General features: G+C 42.8%; 2 protein-coding genes across 8 annotated transcripts; one reads left to right on the top strand and one right to left on the bottom strand.

Moving 5' to 3' along the window:
• LOC124041991 (AP-2 complex subunit mu-A) lies at window positions 1-11396 on the top strand. 2 transcript variants are annotated; one of them, XM_046360222.1, is made up of 13 exons: window positions 1-169; window positions 1029-1150; window positions 7190-7455; window positions 7555-7637; window positions 7790-7795; window positions 7916-8051; window positions 8345-8489; window positions 8901-8921; window positions 9406-9531; window positions 9718-9853; window positions 10060-10157; window positions 10280-10391; window positions 10510-11396. In XM_046360222.1, exons 2-13 carry the CDS (start codon window positions 1077-1079, stop codon window positions 10642-10644), a joined length of 1338 nt encoding a protein of 445 aa, XP_046216178.1. In that variant the 5' UTR covers window positions 1-169; window positions 1029-1076; the 3' UTR covers window positions 10645-11396. The 2 variants fall into 2 exon arrangements, with proteins under 2 accessions (XP_046216178.1, XP_046216179.1); XM_046360223.1 differs by lacking the exon at window positions 8901-8921 and having other exon boundaries at window positions 3-169.
• An 801-nt stretch (window positions 11397-12197) lies between these two features.
• On the bottom strand, window positions 12198-19072 carry LOC124041992 (choline-phosphate cytidylyltransferase A-like). Of its 6 annotated transcripts, none has more exons than XM_046360225.1 (10): window positions 18727-19072; window positions 16610-16748; window positions 15891-16011; window positions 15642-15741; window positions 15325-15441; window positions 14984-15135; window positions 14782-14860; window positions 14541-14683; window positions 13678-13866; window positions 12198-13462 (listed from the first exon to the last, which is right to left on the bottom strand). In XM_046360225.1, the coding sequence occupies exons 2-10, from the start codon at window positions 16618-16620 to the stop codon at window positions 13283-13285; spliced, it is 1092 nt and encodes a 363-aa protein (XP_046216181.1). In that variant the 5' UTR covers window positions 16621-16748; window positions 18727-19072; the 3' UTR covers window positions 12198-13282. The 6 variants fall into 6 exon arrangements, with proteins under 6 accessions (XP_046216181.1, XP_046216184.1, XP_046216180.1 ...); XM_046360228.1 differs by having other exon boundaries at window positions 16666-16748; XM_046360224.1 differs by having other exon boundaries at window positions 16610-16708.
• Window positions 19073-19240: the final 168 nt, after the last annotated feature.

The following is a 19240-nucleotide window of genomic DNA, read 5'->3' as shown; positions in this document are numbered from 1 at the left end:
GCGGTGTACTCACCAAGAAGAAGACGACGCTGGTCAACTGACTTATAAAGAGGAGGGGAAAGCAGTAGGAGCATAATTAGTGAGTGTGTGTTGTAGAACTTTTGCTAACGAACCCTGAAATATATCGGAGTAAAAAGGGACGTGGACTTAGGTGTGTGAGAAGACTGAGGTAAGATTGTAGTTATATCGAAGACAAACTAGTCTTAACATATTCAACAGTAAACACAGTCTAGCTAGCTACCGGCGTTTATACCAGAAAGGCGCTAGCTAACGTTCATTTTAGGCTGGCTGGCAGCTAGCTAACTATAGTATCTGTCTTGCTAACTCTCCATCCTGTTTATCCCAAACCGAAGGTCAACTATCCACTAAAGTTGTATGTGTAGCTAGCAAGACATGGTGGAGTATACGTTTTCAGTTGTGCGTTAAAGTGAAGGGAGAATATAAACAATTTATGAAATTGTCGAGATGGCGAGCTATCTTTTCCGGTCAGGCAGACATCTTGGTGGGGCAATAAAACAGCGAGTAAACCGCTTAACGTTAGTGGCTTCATGCCATGCACAGCGTGTCCGCCAAGTCAAACAACATCCTCGTTTCGTGGAAGGGAAATTATCTTGCTAATCCAGCTATATGTGTGTCCAGCTAAGTAAAAGCATGTGCTGGCACGGGAAACTGTCTCGCCTTCTGTTACCGTACCTGGTCACAGCTAGAATTCCAGGAATGTCTTTCATTTAATGCATATTATTCGTACGCCTCATTATATTATAAACTACAGCAAATGATTAACGTTAATACGTTCTGTCCCCCACCGCAATGGGCATAATAAAGAAATTCTGTATTCTTCAATCCAATACCAGCAACCGTCCATATGAACTTGAAACCACCCCCATACTATTCATAGGTTATTAATAGGGAATTTTGCAAAACATTAAGACTAACTAAAATGGCCCTCATTATCATATCTAAGCTACTACTGCATGTAACAGGAATTTGACTTGGTGAAATGTCATCACCCATTCACTCTTCGTTAGGTGGGTGTTGTTTTCACCATGGCCAGTTTGGACTAAGGAGCAGCCACGATGATTGGAGGACTGTTTATCTACAACCACAAAGGGGAGGTCCTTATCTCTCGTGTCTACCGCGATGACATAGGGTAAGTAAGGTGGTAATTGGTTCTGGGGATTATAGAAGTGGGTTCTGTTACGAGGGGAGAAGGAGATAGGAAATGGTGTCCGCCTGGTTGGCCTCAGGTAAGTTAGGGAGACGAATAATATCACTTTAAAAAAAATTGTACACAAGGTCCAACAGGAATTTGACTTCTACTTTATCCCAACCCCTCTGAAAGATGCACATGCAGGTTGGAGCAGTGGGCTGCCACACGGGGGACCCGTGGAATAGTTGTTGGGGGGGATGGTTAGGTGTCTTGCTCAAGGGCATAACGGCTGGCAATAGAATCTAGAATTTGATAGACCCAACCCCTAGCTTGCCAGCTCACTTCCCGACTGCTCTGCCTTGAAGTGATCACTGAGGTTTAATGTGAACTGATCAGTGTAAGTAATCACACAGCTTTCACCTGTCAAGCCCTGTCTGATCAGGGAAGGATGCATTTGTATGAGAGGGAGAACACCCTAAAATTTTGGTCGACCAAGAGTCTGTTCTTTCGACCCACCGATTGGTCGAAATTTTAAAGTGTATTTTTCTATGTAGACATCCTGTTTTAATCAAGTCAAGTAATGTAAACTTACCCCATTCCGTACAAATGTGCGCAACCGCAACATTCACATCCCCCAATTTTGACGTCACAGTTGCTAGTCCCATTCGTTTTCTTTGTTGTTTGAACTAGGTTTCTATTCAAGCGTTGATCGACAGGGTAATGGCTCTATAGAATTGGAGAAAAATTGAAAACTGACCCTCCGTTACATCTTGATGTGTCATGTCAAAATGTACAGCACACATAAAGCAACTATTTCTGTCTTAAAATCTCTCTCCACCAGGTGTAGCACTTCTCTCATTTAAAAACAAGAAATGGACAGTGACGGGGGTAAGGGGGATACCTAGTCACTTTTTTTAGTCGTCATTGCATGCGATCATCATTCTCAAAGCCGCCGTTTACTTCGAAGATCACTGTAGCACCGCCCTAAACCCAATTAACATTCGACACAAACCTTCAAATAGGTATGTAATGACACATTATATAAAATATTTAGTTTTATTTACATTTTAGAGGTGATAAGTTGGACCGATCGAGTGGAAAAAAAGCAATTTTCCCACACAACTGTCCTTCTCACTGTCACGCATTAGTTTCACTTCCCCACTCGCCATTTTTAAAAAGACCCGACGGGTCATTGCCTGCTTGAATTATGCGGAAATGGCCAGCGTTTAGGTCATGTAATTGATTCTGTTGGAAAGGGGAGAAATTGTGCTTTACAATGGTATTGACATTACAGTTGATCTGGAAGTTTTACTTTTTTGGGGCGCTAAAATAAGGGCAATTGTACAAACCAAGGCGATGTACGAGTTTACGTTAGTGTATTCAACGTATTCAGTCCCCTTCACGATATCCTCATTTTGTTACATTATAGCATTATTCTAGAATTGATTAAATTGCTTTTCCCCTCATCTATACACAATACCCCATAATGACAAAGCAAAAACAGGTTTAGATTTTTTCTCCAAATGTATTAAAAATAAAAAATCTATTTACATGAGTATTCAGACCCTTTCCTATGGGACTCAAAATTGAGCTCAAGTGAATCCTGTTTTCGTTGATCATCCTTCAGATGTTTCTACAACTTGATTGGAGACCACCTGTGGTAAATTCAATTGATTGGACATGATTTGGAAAGGCACACACCTCTCTATAAGTTCCCACAGTTGACAGTGCATGTCAGCAAAAATCAAGCCGTGAGGTCAAAGGAATTGTCCGTGGAGCTCCGAGACAGTATTGTCGAGGCACGGATCTGGGGAAGGGTACCAAAACATTTCTGCAGCATTGAAGGTCCCCAAGAACAGTGGTCTTCATAATTCTTAAATGGAAGAAGTTTGGAACCACCAATACTCCTAGAACTGGCCTACTGGAACAATCGGGAGAGAAGGGCCTTGGTCAGGGAGATGACCAAGAGCCCCATGTTCACTTTGACACAGCTCCAGAGTTCCTCTGTGGAGATGGTGTCCTTCTGGAAGGTTCTCCCATCTCTGCAGCACTCCACCAATCAGGCCTTTATGGTAGAGTGGCCAGACGAAAGCCACTCCTCAGTAAAAGGCACATGACAGTCTGCTTGGAGCTTGCCAAATGCATGTAAGGACTCAATCTTGTTTTTCATGGTCTATCTGGTCTGATGAAATCAAGATTGAACTTTTTGGCCTGAATGCCAAGTGTCATGTCTGGATGAAACCTGGTACCATCCCTATGGTGAAGCATGGTGATGGCAGCATCATGCTGTGGGGACTGGGAGAATAGTCCAAACCGAGGGGAAAGATAAACAGAGCAAAGTACAGAGATCCTTGATGAAAACCTGCTCCAACGCGCTTTGAACCTTCGCCCCCAGGCTGAGGATCTTTCTCTGAATGTCCTTGAGCTGCCCAACCAGGGCCTGGACTTGAACCCGATCGAACATCTCTGGAGAAACCTGAAAAATAGCTGTGCAGCGACGCTCCCCATCCAACCTGACAGGGCTTGAGAGGGTCTGCAGAGAAGAATGGGATAAACTCCCAAAATACAGGTGTGCCAAGCTTGTAGCGTCATACCCGAGAAGACAAAGCTGTAATCGCTGTCAAAAGTGCTTCAACAAAGTACTGAGTAAAGGGTCAGAATACTTATGTAAATGTCAGAGATCCATCTTTTTTTTTTGTGCCGGGCTCAAACTTACCGCGCGGTCTGTATTGCTTAAGCTGCAAACTTAATTACAGCTATTTCTGATAAGTTCTGTTACTGAAATCCCTCATATGTTTTTTGGAAAAACATTCCCTATTCCCTCAAACCTGGCTCTCTACAAAAATACATGTATGCATCGTGTGCACATGACCAATAGGGCCTGACCTATAGCATATCATAATCACGTCAATAAATAGCTTACAACAAACTCTGAACGTTCGTTCATTCGTGAATGCAATTTCCAAAATGGAATGGTTTATATATTAAGCCATTTTTTTTTAAATAACTAAAATGCTTGATTGCATTTCAAATCACGAATGACTCGTATGCTGTGTGACGATTTATTGATACAGTAGCCTATAAGTATTGAAATATAGGCCTAAGTAAGTTACGGTATTAAGACAAAACAGAATGTACTCTTATGCCTACAGCTTGACAGTGGTAATACAAGACTACTATGCTAAGCCTACTAATGATAATGACGTTACCTATTATTATAATGATCATAATATTAACAATAAGGAGATCAAGAAAAAGGAGCATACTTAAATTATATTTATAGTAATGTAATTATTCTGACTATTTGGAACAATGTAAACAACACTAAATATATGATAAATAATACCAGAAGCTGTTCTAATGAAAATAAGTGTAACGCTTTTATAGCAAAGTTTAAAAACCACTACATTTGTGTAATTGTTTACTTGACATGTCGTTGCGTGAGGCTTCGTGCTCACGGATTCAGTAGGCTATTAAACACACAAACAGGCAACAGAAGCAGGATCTTGCTTATTTCTGTAGATATACATGGATGATTTGTAATGCCAGGCACATTTAACAGTTAGGCTATTGATTATAGACATTAGTTGGGGTTTCCTCTCTCCTCACTTTTCTTAGTCAATAAGGCAAGGCCTGTTTTCTGATCTCCTCATTCTGCTGCTGCCTCCACTGCACTGTTCTCAACACCAATATACTGGTTAACTTTGATATTATGCACATAGCAACATGGTCTAGGAAAAGATGCCAATTCAACAGCGCATTGATGTGTTTCAGAACCACGGAGAGCAACCGCTATCAAACGCGCGGGCATTTGTTATAAAATATTATTTGTATTATTGTTGCACCATTGTTCTTATGTAATATAACTATATACAATTTCCTTAGACTAATGTACTGTGCCATCCCCATGGCCTCCACAATGGATTGGTACTCAGATGCCAGAGGTGAATTGTACACCATGATATTTAGCAGGAAAAAAAACATTTTTGCAACTGCTCGACTAAAGAAATCTGTCGACCAACAGACTATTGACCAAACAATCGACCAGTTAACTAAATGGGGTCAGCCTAATAAATAAATATATAATTGTAATTACTTATGTTAACTTTGGTCTTAAAACAAGTGTAATGCTATTATAAGTTATTGGTCTTTTCCTCCAAATGGTGATGGAGTGTGCATTTTTTTTTACAGGCATCACCTCAATGCACTGTGTATCAATCATTCTAATTCTAGCTCTTTGTCAAACCTAACCTCTAATTTGCAAGATCATAGTTATGGGCAGCTGCTTTCATTAGTTTCATGTCCTTCCTCTTTATCTAGTGGTTAGGAAAGTGAGGTGGAAGGCAGTTTTTACATGTAGAGGAATTAGTGTAAACCGGTTATTAGAAGTACAGTCGAGCCTTGTAAGCCTTTTTTTAACATGGGCGTAATTGTCTTTTTTGAAATTGAGTACAATGTTTTTACTACTGAGATATTGGACCAGCATTACAAATATCTTGTGAAAGTTATAAATATTGCGTTGGGAATGTTTTATCGTAACCTTGGTTGTCAGTTGAAAATTTAGAAAAACATACTCTAAATTGACTCTTTGATAAACAAAACAACTCATCCAACAGGAAGAGTTCAACAGATGGGTCCACTGATTTTCGCACCCACCAAAGAAAATAACTGTGCTAATACCAGACTATCATATTGTGGATAATCACTATTGAATCAGGTCTGACATTGCAACCTCTCTGGAGTAGCAAATGCTCAACCAACTATCTAACCACACCACTACAGCTCGGATTGATGCAGAATCAATACATTCAACTGCCAAGATTTTCCAGAGGAGACTCGACACGTTCAAGCTGCTTAAGATTTTAAGACTAGTTTTAAATTCAACCACTATTGGTGGTAAAAGTAGTTCATTTAACACATTGAAACTGCATTTGGTTGCCGACTACAGTGTTCCTCTACCATGGATGGTATTTCAACACAAAGTTACTCGCTCTATGCACAAAAATGTATTTGTGTGCATTTTGTCTCTCTCCTTTACATAATCTCTTTATCTGTTTGCCATTTTCCTCCATATCGCTGTCTTTGCCACTGTAGGAATAGGTAAGCAATGCACCAGCCTATCGAGCATGTCCCCTGACCCATGGTAACCAATTCCTGACTCTCAATGCATGACCTCTGACCTACAGCAACTACCTGATGACACTTTCAGCATGTCACCTGACATATCAGTGACCAAAGAAAACAAAGTTAATTATTACAACCAACTAATGCCTCACTGATTTTTATACACCTATTAGCAACAGGTGTGGCTGAAATAGCCAAATACACTAAATAAGGGGTGTCCACATACTTTTGTGTGTGTGTATATGTGTCTCCCCTGCTTAATGGACATTACCTTCTGAAAAAACAGCAGGACAGACTGTTAAATGAGCAAGTATAGTACCAGTGCACCTTCCATCTTTACCTCCATCTGTCTTAACTAGTGCAGTCCTGACTCTGCGGAGTCCGTAATCTGAAATTGGTTCCAGAGATCCATATTTCTGGGAACTATTTCCCTGGATCGGCTCTGGTTCCAAATAGAGGTATGATTAACTACTAGGCAGTAGCTTTGTGGTCAATATCATTTTCACTACTGTCAAGCTCACAGAAGTTGTGGACCCGTCACCTAAGGATCTATTCCAGAATATTGCACATCACTGATTGAGAATCGACAGTCTTGTCTGGACATGCTGCCTCATCTGTAGTAAGAACTGTAGTGATTTATACATCTTGGATGTCAAGTAGGTCTGAAAAGGGAATGTATGGAAGGTAGTGTAGGTGATTAGTGTGTGACTATCCCTCTGAAAGCCTAGTCGGAGACTGGTAATTTATACACATTACTTTAGACTACTTATGTATATGCGTATTAACCAAGAGCGTGATATGAGGTTGCTTTTGTTGTGATCAATTGCAGATGGAGGAACATCCTCTTCCACATTTGCTCATTACTCCTGACATGAAAGTAATCCGTATCTTGCTCTCTCTACCTCCTTTTCTCAGGCGCAACGCGGTGGACGCATTCCGTGTGAATGTGATCCATGCCCGGCAGCAGGTGCGCTCTCCTGTGACCAACATTGCACGTACCAGCTTCTTCCATGTCAAGCGCTCCAACATCTGGCTGGCGGCGGTCACCAAGCAGAATGTCAACGCCGCCATGGTGTTCGAGTTCCTCTACAAGATGTGCGACGTCATGGCCGCCTACTTTGGCAAGGTCAGCGAAGAGAACATCAAGAACAACTTTGTGCTGATCTACGAGCTGCTCGACGGTAACTGTCACTTCGTACAGTCATGCCATTCGTATCTTCTTTACTATCTCTTACCCTTCATCATTTATTCATGGTTTGGTTTCTTTGTTTTGTGTGCAGAGATCCTGGACTTCGGGTATCCCCAGAACTCTGAGACTGGAGCACTAAAGACCTTCATCACCCAGCAGGGCATCAAGGGCCAGGTGAGGATGAGAAGTATCCCCTTGTCATTGCTGATGACCTCTGCAATGGGCTCTGTAGCAGAACTTGTGTGCCGTCTGTTTTCCAAATGTTTTCTAAAGGTTTCTCCTATTGTTTCTTCTTTCTCTGGGGTTGTGGACACTGCCGGCTGCAGCATCAGGTAATGATGAGCCTCGTTTGGGCTGTTGATTTCAGTTCTATTTGGTACATTGGGCCTGGTTTCAACTATATGCTGTTTTTTTCAACTTCATATCATGTTGATCTCCCTCTCTTTTTACAGACAAAGGAAGAGCAGTCTCAGATCACTAGTCAGGTGACTGGGCAGATTGGTTGGCGTCGCGAAGGAATCAAGTATCGACGCAATGAGCTCTTCTTAGATGTGCTGGAGAGTGTCAACCTGCTTATGTCGCCTCAAGGTGAATGTTGGTCATAACACTTGACCGTAAACGACCTAAACAGGTGTTGAATATGCTAAGAGCAAAAATAACTAGGGGAAGTGTAGGAGTAATGTTGTTTCAATGGGAGAATCACAATGACATAGTGCTCGCGTCCTCTCTCCTCGCCGCCTCCTCAAAACCCATGGAATGAGAGCCAGAGGTCCCTCCCCTCTGAGCTTCTCTTCCAATGTTTTTTGAGGAGAGAGGACACAAGGAGTATGCGATTGAGAAAAGGCCCTAATGATTGAACCTTTCACTTTTATCTCCTCCAGGTCAGGTCCTGAGTGCCCACGTGTCCGGCCGTGTGGTAATGAAGAGCTATCTCAGTGGAATGCCGGAGTGCAAATTTGGCATGAATGACAAAATTGTCATTGATAAGGCGGGTAAAGGCGGTGTCACTGATGAGGTGGGAAAGAGGTGAGTAAGAGGTTGTTTTTGGATGGACCCAGGGTTGGGGTTTATTCCTTTTCAATTTGGGAAGTAAACTGAAATTCCAATTGCAAATTTCATGAGGAGAATTGGAATTTCATTTTAGTTCCTGTTCTGAATTGAAAAGCATTTGACTCCAACTCTGGGCAGAGCTTGTCATTAAAGGGCTAGAGTTTAATACAAGAGACTTGTGCTGCAGAATCAGATAATGTATTTCTCAATTGATTTTAAACGTGGTGTTGATTATGACTTATTCTTCTGTGTAGGAAATAGGAATGCGATCTTTATCAGACCAACTGTCAGTCCCTGGACTAAGACCTCTATATAGAGCTTGTGTTGAGACTTACCATTTTTTCCATTCGATACATCTTTCTTTCCCTCTCTTGTTCTGTACCTCAGTGATTTAGGGGGAGGAGGAAGGTACTGTATTGATATCTGGCCTTACTCCCATACCTCCCTGCTGTCTTGTCTATGGTGTCATTAATGGTGACTGCTTTACTAAGCATTTGAGGAGGCTCCCAACATTTACTGTATTAATCGAATAGTGTGACTGCTAATTGATGAGAATCTAACTAGCCTCCTCAAATCTTTAGTGGACTTCCCAATGGTTGTGTATTTCTTAGTCATCAGTGAGTGTTAGCTTTATTACCCACCTGCTTGACCCTTAACCCTGACCCAGTCTTTGACAGGGATGGAGATTAGCATCCACTGGGTTGCTGTGGTATCCCTTTTTGTGTGTCTTTATGTGTTGTGTGTTTGGGTGGTGGTGGTGACGTGTTAGGAAGTGGGGAATGTAGAGTAGTGTGTTTTTTAAATGGCTGGTTTGTGTGTTAGTTTTTAATGTCTGTATAAACAGGTGTGTATGGTGCATAGACAGTCAACCCTTCTCCCTCTGCTCCTGTAGTACCAGTGGTAAGCAGTCCATAGCCATCGACGACTGTACATTCAACCAGTGTGTGCGTCTCAGTAAGTTTGACTCGGAGCGCAGCATCAGCTTCATTCCCCCGGATGGAGAGTATGAGCTCATGAGGTAAGTATGTCACAGGCTAAACTTCAAACCTATATTACCCTGTAAACTCACATGTTTTGTAAGTCATCCCGCTTTCTGTGTGCATTTTATGTGCCCAATGATTGTGCCCCTCAATCTTTGGACGTCTTTGTACTGTTGCCCCCTGCGTGTGTCTGCTTTGACATGAGTTTGGTGTGGTTTTACCAGGTACCGTACCACTAAAGACATCATCCTACCTTTCCGAGTCATTCCGCTGGTCAGGGAGGTGGGCCGCACCAAACTGGAGGTCAAAGTGGTCATCAAGTCCAACTTCAAACCCTCGCTACTGGCCCAGAAAATTGAGGTAGCTATTCAGCCTTTTGTCTTTTTACATTTTGGTTAGTAAGCTTGGGGTAAACCTGTTCTTTGAATTTATATTATGTTTTGTCTCCTAAAACTTATATTTTCTTGGTCTGTGAATTTCACCTATTGTTATTCTATAAAGTTCAGGTTTAGACTGCTGTATGAGAATTTGTTTATCATGTTATGACTTGTTTTCTGTTGCTCCAGGTGCGCATTCCCACACCGCTCAACACAAGCGGTGTCCAGGTGATCTGCATGAAAGGCAAGGCCAAGTACAAGGCCAGCGAGAACGCCATCGTATGGAAGTTAGTGTTATTTCAACCCTCTGCTTCTCCCCATCACAGTACCAAAGATCACACTCTTATTTTGTATCTCCTTCCTTGATTGTGAATGTCTCTTTCTGATGTTGTGTGTTTCCTGCATGTAGGATCAAGCGCATGGCTGGGATGAAGGAATCTCAGATCAGTGCTGAAATCGAGCTGCTGCCCACCAACGATAAGAAGAAGTGGGCCCGTCCTCCCATCTCCATGAACTTTGAGGTAAAGGTTGCAGTCACACTCACCCTCTCAGCAGTAATGATAAATTTAGCATTTTATCATACAGTATTAATATGCAGTTGTGTAGAACTTGTAACCTGGATGTCTTTGTACCCCTCAGGTTCCATTTGCCCCCTCAGGGCTGAAGGTGCGTTACTTGAAGGTGTTTGAGTCCAAGCTGAACTACAGTGATCATGATGTTGTCAAATGGGTGCGCTACATTGGCCGAAGCGGCATCTACGAGACTCGATGTTAGAGCGCGAGCTGAGGCATACCTAGCATTCTCCCTCCACACTTTACATATTTTCTTATGTCCCTCTCTCTTCCCTCCATCTCTCTTCCCTTTATTCCGCAATGTTAGGGATGAATTTAAAAAAACTGGCATAACATACAGATACTGTATATGCAAAATGTGAACCATAGTATGGCATCTCTTACTATGGTTAAAGGTAGACTCAACGATATGATGTAGAAAGTAAACAGCATAGTGGGTCATTTTCTGCAGCAACTAAGAGCGTTGAAGCTCAACTTCTCTGCTATTTTGGTGCCCTGCACTGTGAGAGCTAAGTGTTGCATCTTGCTCATTTCAATAGCCAGTGCTGCTCATGGCAACATTTCGATGAGTCTACCTTCAACTTGCAAACAATCTGCCCCTGTATAGAAAGAATGACGTGAAAACTGGTGGGGTTGAAGGGTCCATAATGTGGAGGAAGGTCCGGGTTAAGTGTTACTGTCCAGGTCTTTGAAGCGTCCACTTGTTATCCACCCTTTTTCTAAATGGCCTTTTGAGTCCAACATCCTCTCTTACCTGTGACATGCATCTAGTGAGCTTATTGATAATTGGCTGTTTGTAAATGGTAGTTTGTTTCTTTGGGTGGAATACAACCTGAGCACTACAGTGGCTTGGCGCTGACCTGCCTTTTCAGAGCCCGCCCCACCCCCCCGGTGGTCACATTGCCTTGTTTGTAAAACCTGGTGACTGTCCAGTAAAATCCCATCATGTAACCAGCTCTGCCTGTCATTGTCTTTTTCTAAACTGGGTGGTTCGAGCCCTGACTGCTGATTGTCTGACAGCTGAAGTATATCAGACCGTATACCACGGCTGTTAAACTATTTACTGCTCTAATTACATTGGTAAACAGTTTATAATAGCAATAAGGCACCTCGGGGGGGTTGGGGTATATGGCCAATATACCACAAACCCTTGTGCCTTATTGCAATTTACATGAACACGTGCTAGTAAAGGATAGGTTGTGTTCCAGGCAGACTACATTCTAGTCTGCATCCAACCAATGGTTGTGTGCCATGTCATCAAATTGCTATGTGGTTACCTGATATGACCGACACCTCTAGGTGTTGTAAAAATCTGCAATGTAGTCATACCGGAACGCAGCCAATGGGGGATTTGATTAAGCTGGCCCAAGTTTGTACCGGGTGAGAAGTGATTGAACAAAACTAATGCAAAGCCGGCACTGAACACTAAATGTCAAGCATGTAGAGTAATGACTTAGGATAGCTGCATGGCGTCTCTTTAACTCATACGTGCTGTGTCTGCCTTGCCAAGTAAAAACTAGTTTTGAAAATGTGATAATGCATTATGGAAAGGATGTTTCTGAACAATGCACCTGGTGTTGATTGGGCTGTGACCCTTGTCAAATCAATCTCCCAAAACCTGAAGGATAGGTCCAGCTAGTGCACTGAGCAGGGTTCTGATTTAATGTGTGGCTGGTCTGGTGTGTATTAACTTGGCTATTACAATAAGCAGGAGGATCCAACTCATTTTTAAAAGAAAATTTACATGGTTGTGGGTAAATTTAAAAAAATTCCATTTATGTTCTACTGGTTTCTCTTAGCCCTACAAATTCAACACAAACAATGGTTAAAACAATGTTCTTGTTTCCATGTATATAGTTAGACAAGTCTTGCCACCAAGTGATCTATAGCCCATGCCCCTAATGAGAAGCAGTTTTAATGGACTGATTCTTAAATCTAATACTATGCTTAAAGTAATCCCATATTTCAGCTAGCCTACTGTATAGGGAATACATTTTTTAAAATCCTGCTTTGCCACCATGGAGACTAAGCCCAGTATGGGATGGGCCAACAGCCAAAAACAAGCAATGCCCAACTACAGGAGGGAGAGATGGGACAATTGTATTCCCCAGTCGTTTTTAAAATGAAGTCTTGTTATTGGGCACATTGTCAAACCCCAAAAAACAGGAACCCCCTGAAAATAAGTTCTTGAGCCCTACTGAACAAGATCTAGTTCTGGAGTTCAAACGCTGGGCACTATTCTTTAAAATCCACTGTCCAAAGACTGACCATCAAAACCAACTAAGCATTATTACAATGTGCAAAAACAGTCAAGCTGAATCCAGGTCAGTCCATGGATGGAGGACATTGACATGCCTACACAACTAGCAGTTTACACACATGCACAATAACACTTTGAGGGGAGAGCATGGGACTGATGGTTCCTACATTGCAAAGACTCAACTCTGAGAAGGAATTCAACAGTGCACCAAACACCAATTCCACAAGATAAAATCACCTTGCTAAGATTAACATCTTGAGTAGGAACGGTGCATCAGAGAAATTGATAATGTGAAATTAAAATTGAAGTGACATGAAGGGTAATGGTTACTGACTGAATAAAATTAAGAGATGTGACCGCTACACTGCATCAACCCTCCTTGGACTGACAGTAGTACAGTCCATAAGAAATGGACATCAATTGAAAAAGGGAGCAGAAAAATTAAATGGGTAGAGCAAATGAAGTGAGAGACAATGCTATACATATATAAGTGGACATACTGATTTGTTTGGAGGGGTTGAATGCTGATATTGTTGATGGGCGGGATTAACAGACCAAGAAAAATAAATAAAAGTGAGCCTTAATCTTCATCAGACTCATCATCCTCGCTGATGTGGTATCCCCGTGCTGCATTGTGGTGGGATGGAGGGGAAGGTGAGGCCTTGTTTAAGAAGGGTGAGGGGGAACGCTCGCGGGTGGGGCTGCTGCTGGGGCTGATGGCCTGCAGCATGCGCCCTTTGCCCTCCTTCAACATGTGCTTCTAGAGAGAGGGAGAGAGAGGCAGCATCTCAGTCTAGATTCCAAGTTAATTTGTTGCTCTTAGGCTATAAAACAAATCCACGTTGATCTACAGCACGACATCTTCCATTGAACGCTTCACTATATTATTCCTCAGAGCAGTAAATTAGGATTGCCACAAAAGACACCATTCTCATCCACATTAAAATACACACACAAAACAAAAAAAGGTCTCACCAGTGCTCCCTCAGGGCCGAACATCTGCAGAAAGTTGCCAATGAACTCCCGGGACTTCTCCTCCCACTTCTGGATGAGGTCAATGCTCTTGTTCTCCACCTTCTGCACAAACTCTTTACTCTTCTCCTCCACATCTTTCACCTTCCTCTTCACCTTGTCCACACGTTCCTGCAGGTGGTACTTCTTCTCCTGAAAGACAGGGACACAGTGTCATACCAGTGCATACCAGTCATAATGCCAGACCTTGGCAAGTGAGGCTGCACTAAACAAATCATGTTTCCTAGCAGCTTTTATTCAAATACAACTAGTACTACAACTAATTCTGATTCCACTGTCTTTCATGACAAATATACCTTTCACCCCTTTTTCTCCCCAATTTTATGGTATCCAATTGTCCCATCGATGCAACTCCCCTACAGACTCGGGAGAGGCGAAGGTCGTGAGCCATTTGTCCTCCGAAACACGACCCTGACAAGTCGCACTGCTTCTTGACACACTGCTCGCCTAACCTGGAAGCCAGCTGCACCAATGTGTTGAAGGAAACACCGTCCAGCTGACGATTGAAGTAAGCCCGCCACAAGGAGTCACTAGAATGCGATTGGACAAGGAAATCCCGGCCGGTAAAACCCTCCCCTAACCCTGACGATGCTGGGCCAATTGTGCGCTGCCTCATGGGTCTCCCGGTCATGGGCTGGCTGTAACACAGCCTGGCATTGAACCGGGTCTGTAGTTACACCTTAAGCACTGCAATGTAATGACAAATAGACCAATAGCTACCTCACAACTACTGCTCCTTAGGACTCAAAAGTCATCAACCAAATACCATCATTACTACTAATAATGATAGTAACATGAAGTGTTACATTGATGAAGCTGACGTTGAGCTCCTTGGCCGTGTAGCCGCGTTGCAGGTTGCGTCGCACGTACACATCATAGTCGCGGACGATGCGCGTGATGATGTCCGAGGTGGAGATTCCCTCCGTCCGCTGGGTAGGCGCAAACATGCCTGTAGGCACAAAGGGCCAAAAGGTGAGAGATGTCATCGTGACACACGGTCCCAGGACATTCATAATGGACATTCCTACTGGTTGTTATGGTACCCACCCGCCTCCTTGATGTGCTTGTAAACGTCGTCCTGGCCTGCTGATGTATATGGGATGTCGTCATGAGCAACAAAGTCGATCTGGTGGGGTGAGGGGGGTGAACGAGAGAAGGAATACATTATACACCGCACAGACAAAATACACTCTGAACGCACAACATTGCATTGCATTCCATCCCCCCCCCAATCCTTCCTCCCTCTCACTCTGTGCTTGGAGAGGAACTCGGGCGTAAGCGTCCAGGGCGCGTTCCTGACGACCTCATCCACGTAGCGACAGTGGCTGACTGCGTCGTAGCGCTCGTCCTCGTTCATCACCGTGAACCCCTTGAACTTGTGTGTCAGGTCGTCACTACACACTGAGACGAGAGGAAAAGAAGCATGGCGGTTCAGGGGAAGTGAGTAAACTTGAATTAGTTCTAGCACTTTACATAAGAGGGTGCTTGCCTCTGAAGAACCAAATAAATGGACAGACAGTAAACCAGCAAGAGGGCACTCAAGGCATGTTGAGCGAGGAAAGGTTGACACAACCAGAGTGAGACACTCACCGCCCACAATAAGGTGTGTGTTCGGAAAGAGGCCCTTGGCCTGCATGAGGGCCCGGGCATGGCCTGAGTGGAACACATCAAAGATGCCATCTGCATACACCCGAACTGGCCTATCAACTGTGGGAGAGAGGGACATGATGGTGATGACAGCCAATCACAGGTCACGTCATTAACAGGTCACGTCAATAGAGAAACATTCCTTATAGTTTCAGAACTGTTCATGTCTTTTGAATGGTACTGCTTGCTACAGTTTGAGAGTGATTGAGATGTGTTTCTGAGTGTGTGTTGATGTGTGTGTTGATGTGTGTGCGACTCACATGGAGTTCCCCTCTTGGCCTCATCCATACTGACTCGCAGGTATGGAGTGTCCTCAGCCGACTCCAGCTCATCAGCATAGGGGGCGGGATCTTTTAAACCCTAGTGTACGAATACACATTATTACCATGACAACCATGAGAAGGGTTTCCTTCATAAGAATCATGACTCATTATCTTATCTTAACCAACACACATCAACTCCCTGTAAATGAAGTCTGCTCACACACATAAAACCTCTTCCTCACTCACCACGGTGGATCTTGGGACTTTCCCTGGCCGTTCTACCTCCTCGGTCTCTCCGTTAGACCCATCTCTCCTCCTCTTCCTGGATAGGCTGGACCGGCTTGAGCTGTGGGCCTCCATCCCGGGGCTGAAATGTTACACACACACAGTAACAGCTATCATCTTGCTTAAAGAGAAAAAGCAATAAGATGCACTATTCCAAAAAATAGAATTTGCTGTCTGCATGGACAAAAACAACATTCACCTGTAGCGGGATGTGCAAACAAGGAGTCTTATTGCAGCTACTGAATGTTATACTTTTGTAAGAAATAAGCCTGTCAAAATAAAGGAAACCCCAATATAAAATGTCTTAATAGGGCTTTGAGCCACCAGATCAGCTTCAATGCACCTTGGCATAGATTCTACAAGTGTCAGGAACTCTATTGGAGGGATGTGACACCATTCTTCCATGAGACATTCCATCAGCTGTTTTGTTGATGGTAGTGGAAAACGCTGTCTCAGGTGCCGCTCCAGAATCTCCCATAAGTGTTCAATTGGTTTTAAATCTGATGACTTGAAACACACACCCTTTAACCACCCTGTTTCAAAGTCACAGATCTCTTTTCTTCTAGCCATGGTAGTCAAAATAATGGGCAACTGGGCATTTATATACATGACCCTAAGCATGATGGGATGTTTCTTGTTTCCCTCATTAACTCAAGTGTTTCCTTTATTTTGGCAGTTACCTGTCTGTCATAGATCAGTCTCTCCCCAATGAGTCTACATTGAATGCAATTCACACCAATTCCATTATCCACCACAAGGCGGCGTCCATCCACTGGGCACTACAAGGAGGTAGAAAGGTCGAGTGGTGTGTTTCTGCGTCTGCCGGCAGGGTCGAATGGTGCGGTTACATAATAACCCAGGCATGTTCTCGGTGAACACGTTCACTGGCCTTTCAATCACCCACACTAAGTCGACACTAATACCGTACAGGTTTCATGTGCGGACTGATGTTGAAATAATAAATATGCACATTTTTCAGGAAATAATTTAATTTAAGATATGTATTTTTTGCCTCGTCTAATTCCGGACATGCCTTTGCACTAACAAAATCAGTGACAGGTTAAAAAAAAGAACTCACTCCACTTTTTAGGGTAGTCGAGTGTTAAAGTCCGTTTGACGGCTGTAATATTCTTTAGTCAAAAAGTACTACTGGATTAGGGTAGTGGGTTCGATCCCCGGGACCACCCATACGTAGAATGTATGCACACATGACTGTAAGTCGCTTTGGATAAAAGTGTCTGCAAAATGGCATATATATTATATATAATATATATATATATTATATATATATAGTACTGGATTTATGTAAGGGGGGGGGCGCTTGTTGCGCAACAAGCTCGGCCTTTCCTGGACTGTTTCAGAGATTCACATGTCATGTCTGAAATTGGTTGCGATAAGGAGAAGACCAAGGACGATACATGCGATTAAAAAGTGATAGGCTTCTTGAAATGTAAACTGTTGCCAAACGGAAACAGTTAAAACACAACGTTCCCATAATTATTTACCCGTGTGTATGTTCCATATGGGACCTGTTAGCGACTTTAGACTACAAAAAATATTCCATTCCAGTCTACATCATCTCGCAACGTGACTGTGTGGGCTTGTATTACTATCTTCATGGGTACCGAAAATCCCCAAAAGGATAGAATAACAAGGAAAAGTCTCCTTCATTGGGACAGTTCCCACTTCCCCACGAGGACAAAGGCTATTTTATGCTTAGGGGTTAGGTTTAGGGTTTAAATTATGGTTAGGGGATAGTGATACGAGTTCGGGGTTATTGAAAATATGTTTTTTTAAGTTAAATACATTTTAGGTCCACACACGGATAGTAAAACGTATGGTGGGTGTATGTATCACCAACGTTGTCACTCACGGGCTTCCTGTGTCGAGTAAAGGCGTTCGCATGCTTACTATCCAAAACAGTTCAGTTTGTGCATATATTATGATGACACTTTGACGTTATGGTCTTCGGCAAGGTTTTTTTTTCCGGTTGTTCATGCTCACAAAATATTTTCTCGAGACGAACCTTCGACCTTCACTTGAAAGTACCTATACTTCAATAACGAGGAAAAAAAGCAGCAATATTACTATTTACCCATCTTGAGTCACTGTGTAGCCACTCTCAAAATAGTCCGAATGAATCTAAGATAACTCAAGAAATCATTAAGTTTGACGTTTTTGCCAAGGAGATCTCAGTCTCGCAATTTTACATCAAACGGGGATGTTTGGTGCAGTATTTCATAGGTGAAAACATTTGCATGAAAATTAGTCATCTCTTGTTGACTGACAACAATCACCAATAAAGGAGCATAGACTCAAAAAAGTGTGTGCACGACCAGCCCAAAAAAACCTAGCCGAAGACCAAAACGCCACAATATGTTTTCGTTATATATGCTTAAATGTACCAAACTGTTTGGATGCAAGTATGCCAATGGATGCCTTTACACGGGAAGCCTGTCCGACCTTGTACAGCTGTAAGCAAACGGGGCGTATCTGCTGGCTACAATCTACAGCAATCGATTGTCATCTGATAGTAGAGAGAAAGGCGGAGGTATGGGGTTATCACACGTAGCTAGCTTCGTTTAACTGACAAAGAGAGAGTGACCTCGAAGTGCAGATGTCCAGTCTTAATAACAAGCGGTCTTACATATACTAGCTTGACTATCTCTGACAATCCAACAAAGTACGTAGCTAGCTAGGTAGCCAGTTGTACCAGGTATAACTATGGGAAAGCAATCTAATCACACTATAGCTAGCTAGCTAAAAATATTTACTGTAGTATGATTCACGAACTTACCGTTGTGCCTGGCCTGGGTTTTGCAGTGTAGAAGTAGCTAACGTTACTGTTGAAAACTAGCTCATAGGCAGTGTTCTAGGAAAATCTTACTGACTGTGAAGTTGGTGCGCTTTCTGCTGCTAACTAGCTAGCTGTTGGCTAACGCTAAATGTAATAACTAGCTAGTATAACAATTTACCGACTCCCAACAAGCAGGTAACGTTAGTCCAATGTCACGAACTGTGTCAGCAGCTCGATATGTAGAGGGGAAGAGCAGACGGATTATCAACACAGTACTTCTGCAGTCCTCGGATTGACAGGTTTACTCAAAGACATTACAGTATGTGGTTTACTCCACATAGGAACTACAACAACCAGAACATATTTCCAGGAAATGACGTTATTTTTTAATGGATGGCCTGACGTTTCCGGTGAATTTTCCGCTGAAATCTCTGATGTCAGAGAACGGTATTATTCTGCCACCTTGAGGCAACTAACTATTCAGGCAAATTCATTTTTAGGAAACTACAATTTG

The sequence above is a fragment of the Oncorhynchus gorbuscha genome, linkage group LG08 (assembly GCF_021184085.1).
Source record: "Oncorhynchus gorbuscha isolate QuinsamMale2020 ecotype Even-year linkage group LG08, OgorEven_v1.0, whole genome shotgun sequence".
Lineage (NCBI taxonomy): Eukaryota > Metazoa > Chordata > Actinopteri > Salmoniformes > Salmonidae > Oncorhynchus > Oncorhynchus gorbuscha.
Note: the sequence above shows the minus strand (reverse complement) of the source record. Positions and strands in the feature narration are given on the sequence as shown.

Excerpts from the sequence above, each read along its gene's own strand:
- LOC124041991 (XM_046360222.1), top strand. The coding sequence starts at position 1,077 with ATGATTGGAGGACTGTTTATCTACAACCACAAAGGGGAGGTCCTTATC. Across the intron at positions 8,490-8,900 it reads ACTGATGAGGTGGGAAAGAG|TGATTTAGGGGGAGGAGGAA; the intron begins GTGAGTAAGAGG and ends TCTGTACCTCAG. Across the intron at positions 10,158-10,279 it reads GAGAACGCCATCGTATGGAA|GATCAAGCGCATGGCTGGGA; the intron begins GTTAGTGTTATT and ends TCCTGCATGTAG.
- LOC124041992 (XM_046360225.1), bottom strand. Across the intron at positions 15,136-15,324 it reads CACACACCTTATTGTGGGCG|TGTGTAGTGACGACCTGACA; the intron begins GTGAGTGTCTCA and ends CTCTCGTCTCAG. Across the intron at positions 13,463-13,677 it reads TCGGCCCTGAGGGAGCACTG|AAGCACATGTTGAAGGAGGG; the intron begins GTGAGACCTTTT and ends CCCTCTCTCTAG.